Source organism: Crocuta crocuta, unplaced genomic scaffold, assembly GCF_008692635.1.
Source record: "Crocuta crocuta isolate KB4526 unplaced genomic scaffold, BGI_CrCroc_1.0 scaffold429, whole genome shotgun sequence".
NCBI lineage: Eukaryota > Metazoa > Chordata > Mammalia > Carnivora > Hyaenidae > Crocuta > Crocuta crocuta.
In genome coordinates, this window is record NW_027527381.1 from 2,430,905 (window position 1) to 2,443,830 (window position 12,926).

At 41.9% G+C, this 12,926-nt stretch overlaps 1 protein-coding gene and 1 long non-coding RNA gene across 4 annotated transcripts in view; one reads left to right on the forward strand and one right to left on the reverse strand.

Annotated features, from left to right (window-relative positions):
• LOC144239710 (uncharacterized) overlaps positions 1-5,225 on the forward strand; it is a 244,879-nt gene extending 239,654 nt beyond the window's left edge. The window contains exon 5 of the long non-coding RNA XR_013337474.1: positions 4,590-5,225. This is a non-coding gene — a long non-coding RNA (uncharacterized LOC144239710). The remainder of the gene's footprint in view (positions 1-4,589) is intronic.
• The window catches only part of MFAP3L (microfibril associated protein 3 like), a 42,396-nt gene that overhangs the window by 3,722 nt on the left and 25,748 nt on the right, over positions 1-12,926 (reverse strand). For 2 of the 3 annotated variants that reach the window (XM_077773632.1, XM_077773798.1), the window contains one exon: positions 782-4,825. In XM_077773632.1, the coding sequence (XP_077629758.1) occupies positions 3,894-4,825 (932 nt within the window). In that variant the 3' untranslated portion in view covers positions 782-3,893. Of the gene's footprint in view, positions 1-781; positions 4,826-12,926 lie in introns of those variants that run through there. The other variant, XM_077773715.1, reaches the window with a different exon arrangement.

The window sequence follows — 12,926 nt, forward strand, 5'->3', positions numbered from 1 at the left end:
ATCCCCTGTTAACAGAACCATGGGGGCTGATACAACACTGGATTTCAATCTGTGAATTAAAGGTGGCTGATTTGCCTTTCCCAAACTTTCTCCAGTGGCTGGGATGGGTGTTTTTGTTGGTAAGCTGATTTGTGTTGGCTGCACTACACTGAGAGAGTGCCTGTTCAAAACATGCAAATATTCTTTGTGCCTCACATTTTCTCTGTGTGCTGAAGAGCTGAGCAGATCCTAGATCACCAACAAATAACAATCTAAGCATTAGACTTAAAACATGTCAGCAGTCCACTAAATAATTTACATAGCCAGAGTTCACCTCAGTCTTTTCGTTGAATTGCTTTCTTATCTCACACTTGCCATTCAAAGGGAAGGTTGAACAACACAGACTTCTACAGTTAAAAATGAAACAAACAATAAAAAAGATAAAGGAAGGAGATTCCAGAATCCATTGTGTGGGATGTCAGACCTTTTAGCCTTAGTTTTGAAAAAAGGAATGCTCATAAGCATCTGAGACAACTCATTCTGGATGTAATGGCACAATAATGCTCGGGATGGGTGAGAACATTCAGCTATTTTTAGAGCAATTTCTACACGTTATACATCACATTTGGTTCCTAGAGATTTTAGTCAAGTATTAGTATTTCTTTTTGCCCAGTATGATATACAAAAAGATGAGAACAGTAGATGTGCCCTAAAGATATGAAAATATAATATATAAAACAAAATCATTATAAATTACATAGATTTTCAGTATAAAATTGTATTTTTTTTCCATTTAGAATAAATACCATCCAAGTTTACAGATCATCTAAGTGAATTAAATATGCACACGTATCTGAATCATTTTCAGAATTTCAAGAAAAAGGTTGCTAGAGATATGACTCAGAAACCAGAGACCGATGTTGAGAATGACTACATAAGACCCAAAGGATGTGGCTTGGGATTTAGTGTTAAGCTTTTAAAACTGCCCTAAACAGCCTGACGCGCATGCGTGCACACAATGACACACACATACAGCCATACGTCTATGAATTTCTATGAAGCTGAGCAGTTTATCTTTGAAAAATCAGCTGAAAGTCATGAGGTCTTCTACATTTTATATTCTAGAAAAAGAGAGGCTTTCTCATTTCATGAAGAAGATGTAGGATGGATAGGAAGAGTGTAGAATTTCTGGAAGGAGAAATCTTCATTGTGAACCAACCTCCTTTTAGGCTGGCTATGCTTATATCAAGAGCTTTTTGATGCCTAAGAGGGGAAAAGTTTGGAAAATCTAAATAATAATAATAATAATAATAATAATCTCCCCAGTCTTAAGAAGCTAAGACCAATCTGGAACATTCTTTGGTCACAAGTTCTTGCTTCTGCTTCATAAAAAATCTGTTTTTAAAGTTTTTATCCCTAATCAATGTTTAGATAGAATTGATGCCCTCTCTTGTAATTTCCATGTGGAAATCTGCACATGGGTTTGAGTGGAATAACTGAACAGAATGGGAAAAAGTTCACACAATATCACAAACTGAGCTTAAATCTCTGTTGTTGTTTGGGCATATAGACCCATAGTAAAAATTTGCTGACCTCCATAGCAAGTGGAAAATGTTTATATTCTGAGAGTTGGAGATAAAGCTGTTCTGCAACCCAAATACATAAAATCCTAGTCCAGAGAGCCTAGTCCTGGCTTCTCTTGACTGCTGTACTACTCGTTGCTTTATGTGACCCCCCCCAACCCCCAAGACACTTCTAACTAGATGCCAGCAGTCCATTTCTGGCCAAGTGATGTCCATTCCAAACTCCATGTCTTGTTAGACTGCCTTCCACACTGGTTATCTATGAATAAAGAAGCCCATCAGGCCACCCCTAAAGCCAAACCCACTGCCCTCAGCTGCAGAGCCAGATACATTTGTTGTAAAATTTGGACAGCAAAAAGCATCTGATCTCCTGTACCCATTTTGGCTCCCAATGTTGTTTGTCTCTTGCAGCAGGACCATCTTGGGAGATTACAAACTCTCTATAAAATAATACATGTCTGAGCTAGAAGGGATATTGTGACTCATCAAGCACAACCCCCATATTCTGCAGATGGAAAAGATTAAGCCCTGGAGAAGAGAAGGGAGTTGTTCAAGATCACTGATCTAGATAGTGACAGAGTGAGGACTAAACATTTGGGTCTGCTCTCTCAGTACCAACGTGGCCCGTGTAACTTCCAATGACATGACCCCATCATTTGATGTGGCCATGACCCCTACAACAACTTTAAGGTTACTCCCCCTGCTTCTAAGTGACAATAACATACCACTCATTCTCACTATGGTTAAATTTAAACTACAGAAGTGATCCTAATGATGTTTTGGGAAAGAACATCGTTGCTTAAAATGCTAGGATTATTTAAAATTGATCTCTTTAAGTAATGCAGCATAAAAATGTTACCTGAACCCAGAGATGAAAGTAAAAATCTATTAAGCAGCTGGAAAGACAGCAAGCACGATGACATTGGTGGGGTTCTGTGAAAGAGTGAGGCCATTTAAATGGAGCTCAGAGCCTATCTAGTCTGCCCCCTCTGACAAATAAGGAAACTGAGACCCAGACCTGACCAAAGCCAGGCAGCTAGTTATTGGCACAGTCAGGTAAGGTGTTGGTCTTTGCATAGACTGACTTTTTCTTCTTTCCATAACATCACTCAGCCTCACATATAACTGCTTTCCTGTGAGACTAAAAAATAATTCAATAATTTGGCATGAAATTTGATGAAACAGTTCCCTAGGCCATACTCCAACCTTCAACTCTCCCCTTCAGGACGAACAAGTTAGCTAAGTGGTTCACAAAGTGGACCTGGTTACACAACCTCACAGATCTTTATTGTGCTGCCCCAAATCAAGTGTTTGAGGCACTCGATGGCATATGGCCCTCCAAGACCTTCTGGGAAGTCAATATTCTACAACCTACAAGGATTCATCAAATTCCCCTGTCTTTGGAAGCAAAACATTTTTCAGATAATCAGTTTTTTATTGTAAGATGATGTTACTTAAACCTAAAGAGAGCAGCTTTCATGGGTAATATGGGTATTTTTGACCTTTTATAATCTCCTTCCACCAAAAGCCTCTCAGAATCAGACAGGTAAACACATTTTTATTTGGCTAATAAAGTGCTATTCCTGGGCAAAATTTTTCTCAGTTTCACAATAGCAGCTTCACTGGAAACAAACAAAAAAAGTGATGTATGAAAATAGGCCTGGGTAGTGACAAAAATAATGAGCCTAGTAACTACTCAGGAACATTACAGGTGACTTGTAGTTATCAGCCCTTGCGCTGGTGACTGATACCAAAGCCTCTGAGGTAAGTATTCTAGGGGGGAAACAAGGACAAAGTGTCAAAGAGGACCAAACTGGAAAGAGCCATTAGTATTAATGTGACAACAACTACTCCACTATAAAGGAACAGTGAAAGGAATAAAAACTGAGAAGAAAGTGCAACAAACCCATGTACGTGCATTTGCTGTTGTAGCAGACCTATACTTTTTTGTTTTAAAGGAAAAGCAATGCAGTGTGCATTGGACAGGGCTCTTGAACTCAGAATATCTTACAGTAATATTCTCTTTGACAAAAGGGCATCACCCATTAAGGTATTTGGCAGAGAAGAGCCTCTAAAATTCATATCGCATGGACAGACACCTTCTGTCCAGTATTACCGATTCTGCACCCTGACATTTCTCACATCCTTTTCTACAGGGGAAATTCCAGTCACGTCATAAACTGCACTCAGGTGTTTCCCCTTTTAAAATGGCGTCACTCCTACCTAAGGGATGAGTCTCCTGGTAAGGCTTAGCGGCGAGTGCGTACTACATCTGCACTACAAGGAGCAGCCCCTGATTTTCTTGATATGCATAGCTTTTCATGGTTGATATTAGACATGGCTTTCATAAATAATGCAGGTGTTTCTGTCTTGTGCCACTGCTGGCTCTGAAGCTTCCGGGTGAGCTGGTGGCAGGACTCTATCTAATACCTCAACAGGTGTTGGCTCTTCAGATGTTAGCTCTGTGGATGTGACATCTGTGGAAGGCTCTGCAGTTTCTGGGGAATGTTCGGCTGACGGTTCTGTCTCCTCTTCATCTCTGACTTCAAACTGCACACCCTCTTGGTCATCTACATGATCTTTTTTGGACTGTGGGTGCACAGACACCTTGATGGCAATTTGCTGAGGCTGCTCGTGCAGTGATGAGGCATCTGAGTCAGCGGTGGGGGAGTCACTTCTCTTTAGGGAGTTTGGGATCATGTAAACCTCATCCCTGTCTGAGGCCTCCTGGCCTTCTGGGGTGTGCCGCACAAAATTCTGCCCCTGCTCCTCCAGCCCAACCACCTCCATGATTTCCTCCATGATGGTCCTGCAGTTCATGATGAGGGGGGGCAGAGGCACACTCCTGGCAAGCTCTTCAATGTAGCGGGCAAACTCCATGGTTTTGAACTGGGTGACTTTGGCAAGCTCTAGAGTTTTGGCTGAGGTGATGATGGGGATCCGCTTGGCAATCTCAAATGCCTTTTGCAGCTTCTCTGCGCCTTCTGTCCTAAAGAACTCATTGATGGCTTTCTCGGTCTTCTTCAGGTGACTGCTCATCATGCAGAGGCGGGTGATATTGAGGACCATGACGACGGTGAAGGCCACAAGGCAGACGACCATGTAGTAGACGCCCATGTCTCCAGAGGTAAAGATGACTCTCAGGGTCACCGTGTTGTTCACAGTGCCATGGATGTTAGAAGCAACACATGTGTATTTACCTCGGTCTGAAAAAGACACCTTGGTGATGTTCAGGAGGCCACTGTCATGCATCTGCCATTTTCCTGTGGGAAGGAAGGGAGGGAAAATTCAACTGAGGGCACACAGGTACATCAAAGTGTCTACAAACTCTCACATTACTAAAAACATGTACTGCTACTGCTGCTACTACTACTGATACCGACAGTGAATGTTTACTATATGCCTGACAGCGACACAATGACATGCATTAACGCTCTTCATCTTCACAACAACTCTGTGAGGTTGGTACTAAAACCAGCTCCATTTACAGGATGAAGAAACTAAGGACGGTAGATTAGCCCGCCTTCCCAAGGTCACCAGTTTGGAAGAAGTGGGGGGAGTGGATAAACTCGAGCTCAAAAGGCTATACTCTTAACCCCCAAACCCTACTATGTAATTCCACGGCCTTGTGAAAAACTGGAAAAATAAACAATCTGGAAAATATGGTGCTTTTATTAAAGAATTCCTTAAGCGGAGCATCTGGTTTTCTAACCTGGCCACGAGCCTGACGCTACTGAATATACGTTCATTGAGGGAATTTCATGCTTCTCAGAATATAAAGTTTCTTAATATCAACATAAAAATCTGGAGTAAGCCAATTAAATTATAATTGTTTACCTGCATTTCTCATATTTGAGGTTGAAGTTATCCTTGTATGACCTCAGTTAATTAAAGCATAACATGTCATTAATTTTGGGAATTTATGATGAATTGTTTTTAGTACTTAAAAGTTACAAGCTAACGATGTGAACATTCAGAGGCTGGGTATGAATTAATACCAACTTAATGTTTTAGCCTTGCAAATAAATTATGGACCCATCAAGCTGAAAATAAGCCTCACATAATGGAGAATGCATGTTGGTAAGTGCAATTCTGTTTCCTTCTCTGGCCTGGAAAGTATCTAGTGTTGCCCTGGGGATGAGGTTCTGAATCAGGTGAGAAACTCTTTTGTTGGGATTAATTCTTCATCTGACTCTGTACCCACAGGTCATTAGAGGTGTGGCTTCCAAGTCTTGGGTCTGAGCCTTTCTGAAAGCTTATGACCTCCCTATACTGTCCTGTAGAGAAAGAAGGGTCCAGGACAGTTCTCTTGGGAGCTCTGAGGAGCAGACAGGCAGATATCTCTCCATAAAAGCACTCTAGCTCCACAAGCCAACTTGAGGAACCTCTCCTGAGAGATGGAGCGATGCAACACGGAGCTTTCCTTTTAAGTATCTATTATCGAATTATACTTTTACTTGTTTCTTCCCCTTTTGGCAGTGACTTTTAATTCTATTTCAAGGTCTGATATTTCCCAAAGGAAACAAGCCACATGCCCCCCCCCGCCACACCGCCTTTTTAAACCTGTGAACACATAAGTGAGTACAGTCTCAAAGATTATGGGTTGAAGCAAGAGAAGGCCTTCTTTATTCCAGCATCTTCTGCTGCAAGGAATATCCTTAAGAAAGCTAGGTGGAGCGATGAGGTGCCTTCTGGGGACCTGTGGTTCCTCCTACTTGCTAGGCATGCTGGGTCTGGCAGGACGACTCTCGTAGATGCTGTCCTATTACTTTGCTTTCTGAAAGAACGTCTGTGAAGAGTGGTTCCTGGTGTCCCTGAGTAACCCTTTTCTAACAATTCGGCCAGTGTCTTTTCCCCAAGAGTAGAAAACACTGGTTTGGGAAATCTAGTGAATTTTCAGTTTCTTATGAATGTGTATCAACAGACAAACCTAAGCACCCAGTCTGTGAAATCTCTCATTTAGATTGGGCAGGGGGAAGCCTTCCACCCCTTTCATTCCCCGAACATGGCTTTTGATACTTCAGCTGCAGATATATCCAAATGTAGAAATAATCTGGGGCAAGGGAGTCAATGTATTATCAGTTTATATATATATTTTTAAATAGTTTATTGTGAAGCTGGTTTCCATATAACACCCAGTGCTCATCCCCACAAGTGCCCTCCTCCATGCCCATTACCCTCCTTCCCCTCCTCCCCATCAGCCCTTAGTTTGTTCTCAGCATTCAAGAGTCTCTCATGGTTTGCCTCCCTCTCTCTCCCCCACTATTTTTCCCCTTCTCCCCCACAGTCCTCCGTTAAGTTCCTCCTAATCCTCCTATCAGTTTGTATTTTTTTAACATGTGCATGTTTCATAAAAGTGGACTACAGCAGGCGTAGGAAAACTCGAGTTGACTGAAAGCTTATTATGGATATGGAAGGTATTTGGTTCCAGAGAATTACAGACGGTACTTGTAGGAGTTTCTCAAATTTACCTTCTTTCTTTTGTTGGCAAATATAACAGGAATTAGGATGGAAGAAGGTGAGGTAAGGTTATTTGTATGGGGAATGCTTAGGGTCAAATTGTTTACCTCCTAACCTCCCATGGCCACTCCATTTACGGAGGAATTACCTCCAAAGTAGTCTGAACCTGGGGGTAGCAGAAGAAGGGCAGAAAAGACCACTAAACTAAGAAGACAGACATCTGATGGTCTCAGCTTCTCTTCATACCTAAATAGTAATTCTAGTGATCACTGTATTCTAAATGTTATGGGTCACAAAGCAAGTCTTTGGTAGCCAACACACACCACACACACACACACCTTCCAAAGACTATAATGTCACAGGAGCTAAGATCACCACCTCAAAGATGATGTAAATCTGTATCACTTCTTTTTTAAAGGCTGATACTAAAACTCTACACATTTCCTCTCAGTCTCACCTTGACCTCTGCTTAGTGAAAAATAAAGATTTCTGCGTGTTCTATGACCAGAGGCAGCCCTGAAAACACAAAGACGGCAGAGATCACACTTTGTGGTCCTCCCACATCAGCTCCAGGCCCCGGCTCACGAAGAATCTCCATATGGAACCCATCCAGCCGGGATCATCTTGAGAACGTTTTCTGTGCTGCATGTTGCCATTCGCCTTGGCCTACAAATATCTTGCCCTGAGATGCATTCTGGAAAGGTTCTGGCTTTAGCTTTAACTTTACTTAAGGAAACAAGAACACCTGCAATTACTGTCACAGGAAACCATCAGCGCTCTGCCTGAAGTGGGTATGCAGTGCTGTTCTCATGTATTTTAGATGGTAACTGGGCACGTCAAAGTTATGTGCTGAATTTTCATTAAGCCGCATCACTTTAGCACAAATAAAAACCCAAAATGTCAGCAGCTGATGCCAAGTCAGTTCTACATGAAACGATTTTGGAGGAAATAAGGAGGCAGATGTTTAACCGTGACTTTCTGACTATATTACCAAAGATTATGTGTAAAATGTTTCCCTAACGCCCTTGACAGTGGTTCACTGATACATGCCCTGTGCCTTGCTCAGATTGTAGCCCCCTTTTCGAAAGCCCTTCGCCCACCTCCTGTCATCCACACTGGTCCTAGAAGGTGACCCTAGAAGCCTGAAGGCTTCACATTAAAATACTGACACATGCAGTAGGAGAAGGGCTGCTAGAGTTTGCCCAGGAATCTGTCACAGTCTCCCCGAGAAACTCCAGGCGCAAGAATCACATGTGAAAACCTCCCACGTGGGAACAAAAGTAGTAGTGTGGTGACAACCTCCATTGCAAGGAGAAAGGCTAACAGATGTTATTTCTTAGCTGTACTGCAGGGTGTATATTATGCTGCACACACACACACACACACACACACACTCACTCACACAAAGCTGACATTTTTAGAAGGGCAGTGATCTTTTTTTAAATCTTGTTCAAGCGTTTAGTCAACAAACATTACGGAGTAAATTGCGTTTGCAGCAGGTTCCGTGCTCGACTGTGCGAATACAGAGATGAGTTAGACAAGGTCCCCAACTGAGAAAACCACCCGGCCCAAGGAGGGACGCAGATGGCAACACACGGCAAAGGTGCAAAGGTGCTGGCCGAGGGCAGTGGGGTGAAGCACCAGCTTCTCGGAGAGGTGAGGGGTACTGGGCCCGGTGAGGGTGGGCTGGGTGGTGCAGGCGGCACACGAGGGGAAGCCAGGCTGTGCTGCTGCAGCTGACAAACCACCTCCGAAACCAAGAAGGGCTGGGGCAGGGTCAGGGCCGGAGAGGAATGCAGGGTCGGAATGTTCAAGATCTTTGTATTTATCCTGTGGGAGAACAGGAACCCCTCACCCTACAGGACTTCCGACAAACAGACCTTACTTCATTTCTTACAGCTGCCATAGGACTTTCCTACAGGTTTCCTCTCTGACTGGAAAGCTCTCCTCCCTCCCCCCTCCAAGGCTTACCTCACTCATACTTAGCCTGGTTCAGACACCACCTCGCTCTCACCTCGCTCCCTGAGAAATCTTCTTTGACCCCTGATTAAATCAGTGAAGACCATCAGAAAGACCAGAATCAGAAGCTGGTAAGTGTGGGAATTTTAAAAATAAGGAAGATATTTCAAATCAGCAGGGAAAGAATATTGGGATAACTGACCATTCATTTAAAAGAAAAATAAAGTTACATTCCTATTTGATGTGGTACATAAAAATAAATTCCAAGTATTCTGGAGATCTAAATGTAAATTAAAAGTATAAAATTAGGGGTGCCTGGGTAGCTCACTTGGTTAAGTGTCAGACTCTTGATATTGGCTCAGGTCATGATCTCCTGGCTCCTCCTTGGGATTCTCTCTTTCCCTCTCTCTCTTCCCCCCACCCCAGCTTACATGATCTCTCTCTCTCTCTCAAAATAAACATTAAAGAATATTTTTTAAAAGTATAAAATTAATAGAGGATATAAAGACATTTTTACAAACTGGGGATAGGAAGGCCTTTTTAAGGAAACTATAAAGGAAAACNTCTCTCAAAATAAACATTAAAGAATATTTTTTTTTTTAAAGAATATTTTTTAAAAGTATAAAATTAATAGAGGATATAAAGACATTTTTACAAACTGGGGATAGGAAGGCCTTTTTAAGGAAACTATAAAGGAAAACATTAATAGATTAGATTTCTCTGCAAGTAAAATTTTTACACTGTAATATATGTCATACTAAGTAAAAGTAAAAGCAAATGACAGAGTGGGAGAAATTCTGAATATTTGACAGATAAACAAATGCTTAATAGGTATAAAACATAAAGACTCCTATAAATCAAAACTCACTCCAAAAAATGGGAAAAGGATATGAATGGATAAGTCACCGAAAAAAGAAATATGAAGTGACTGTTAGAAACCACTAATGATTAAATTATAGTTGAATTCAAAAGTTTAATTTTTTTAAGGACATAACTTTTTAAAAACTTTATTTACTTTGAGAAAGAGAGAGAAAGAGTAGGGGAGGAGCAGAAGGAGAGAGAGTTAGAGAGCGAGAGAGCGAGAGAGAGAGAGAAAGAATTCCAAGTAGGCTCTGAGCTGTTAGCACAGAGCCCAATGCAGGGCTTGAACTCACAAACCATGAGATCATGACCTGAGCCAAAGTCAGATGCTTAACTGACTGAGCTGCCCAGGTGCCCCCAAAACATAACTCTGTAACCTTTCAGAGAGCCAGAAAAAGAGGGAAGGTACTGATTATACATTACGTTGCTGAGAGAATGGGGAAAGGGATGCTTACACATGTGGCAGAGGGGAGTCAGGTTGGTAAAACCTTTGGAAGGCTGATACAGGGTCATCTGTCAAAATTCAAAATGAATGTAATCTATGTCCCATTTCCTGAGTTTTCTCAAGTCAGACAAGCATAAATTAACTGAAAAGATTAATGCATGTAAGAGAATCAAGGTAATGAGAAAAACCTCCTTTTCAGGATAGTTCTTCTACAGGGACATAGTTCCAGAAATTTCCCGTCCTGCCAACATTCTCTGGGAGAAGCCATAACCTTGGTCCCAAGCCAGGATGGTAGGTGACCTGGTACCACTGTGCTCACATGGAGGGGGAAGTCGCTGCAGACACTACAATGTCCTGTCAGCAGGACAGTGTCAGGTAGACTGCCCAGTGATGAGACAAGCAGATCAACAGCCTCCTAGGGCTACAGGGAAACCTGTGGGAGTCACAGTGGCTCAGTGTCTAGCCAGGGTACTGCACTAGATCAGAACTATGGCTCCTGCAAACAACTTCTGACCACATTACTGCTGTATAGAAATGAAAAGCATTGACACATTCTGGAACTAAAGAATCACAAGGAAAGTGGGGACACAACCTACAAAGATACTGTGATTACAGCTTCCTTCAAACACCATACCTACTCCAATCCTAAATTTCTCCAGCTTTTCCTGAGGATCATGGAGCATTAGAAATTAAAATTATGCCCAAATACTAAGCTCTTAGAATTTTCCCCAAATTACTTATTCAAAGATAAGGATTTCTTTTTCTTTGGAGATACCTTTCTGTGAGTGCGTAAATAAGCTGATGCACGGTTTGTCTATGTCCGCAGGGGGTGGTAAGAAACGATTAAAACTCTGTTCACAATCCCAGTGAGGTATTTAGGCTCTTGTTTCTTAAGGAGGAGATTTCAATTGGCTAAAATAAGTAGGTTCTTTTCTTTCCATTTTTTAAAAGTTTATTTATTTCTTTTGAGAGAGAGCAAGTGAGGGAGGGGCAGGGAGAGAGGGGAGCCTGCTTCAGATTCTGTGTCTCCCTCTCTCTCTCTGCCTCTACCCTGCTCACACTCTGTCTCTCTCAAAAATAAATAAACATTTAAAAAATTAAAATAAATTAAAAAATTTTCATGTGGTAAGAGTTCTAATAAATGTTTAGGCAAACATAAATGAAGTCCAAGATTCACTTGAATGAGTATCACATTGAATTGACAGTCTTCAATTAAGAACTAATGCACGTGTGTGTAGGTGTCTATAAATGTGGTACTTATTTTCCAATATGTGAAATACAGACCACTGAAAAGAAAGGGTCCATGCCTTGTATAAAACATAATTGAAAACAAGTTCAGTGTTCCATGGCTGCACCTGTTACGGGGCTTCTGCAGTAGATGACGGCTCCTGGAAATCACTACAAAGACTCTGGTTATAAACACTGCAAACTGCAAGGGCTCTTATGAACCACTCCCCCAATCCTCCCAAGAGACCTCTTCAGAGGCTACCAGGGCAGCTCTAACAAGCTAGTTCCTACATCATGTGGAGCAAAGGTGGCCTGGGATAATACAGGCTTAGTTCAGCTTTCAGCTCGGGAAGGTGGGGGTGTAAGGCTATGCCATTCACAGCCTGGAGTTATGCTTTGCTGAAAGGTATAAATAATATATGAAAAGATTACCTACTGTCTTTTCATTTCCTGGCAAAGGAAACATCTGACCCTCCAGCTAACTTGATCTGGTGATCTTAATTTTTAGTGCCAAGTAATTCCATGCAGGCTAGCAAGTCTTTCCGAGAACAGCTACAGGTAAGGTTTTCCAAGACAAGGGTACCCTATGCTGGCTTCATATAAATGACTTCCATTTTGGGAATCTCAGCTACCATTCTTATCTGAGATGGATCCTGAAGGGTCTTTTCACAGCTAAGACTAAAGCACTCTGAGCTCATATCACAAATGGAGCACAACTAATCCAAGAAAAACTATAAATGGTGGTTAGTTATCAGGCTGACCCTTGACATGATCAATTTGGAAAGTGAGCCATAATAAATTAAGCTACTTTTATGAGAGAATTCAAATAACTAACTTCAAGATCTAATGTGGAATGATTCTTTAGTTAACGGAGGAGTGCTTCTTTGGGTTAGATCAGGGTTCCTCAGCCTTGACACCATTGACATTTTGTGCCGGGTAATTCTCTGTAGGAGTTTATCTTGTGCATTGTAGGATATGTTGCAGCATTCCTTCCTTCTACCCACTAGATGCCAATAGCATAATTTCCTCCGCTTCCTTTCCCTCCTCCGCCAGGTTATGACATCCAAAACATATCTCTAGACTTTGCCAAATGTCCTCTGGGTGGAACATAGGCTCCTGCTGAGAACCACTGAGTTAGGCAGATGTAAAGTTCATCTTGTGTATAACACACTGAGTAATGTCCACATACGCTCACTGCCTATTCAGAGATAGAAGCATATTTGATATCAACAGTTCCTGTGTATACAAGAGGAATGCTGGGGCAAGGGGAAGCCTCTGATGAAGGAAAGGATTCCAAACTTGCTACCATGGCAGTCCCAATACTGTTTTGACATTTCAAATAACTTTTTTAAAAGTTTATTTATTTATTTTGAGAGCGAGTGAGTGAACACAAGCAGGGGAGGGGCACAGAG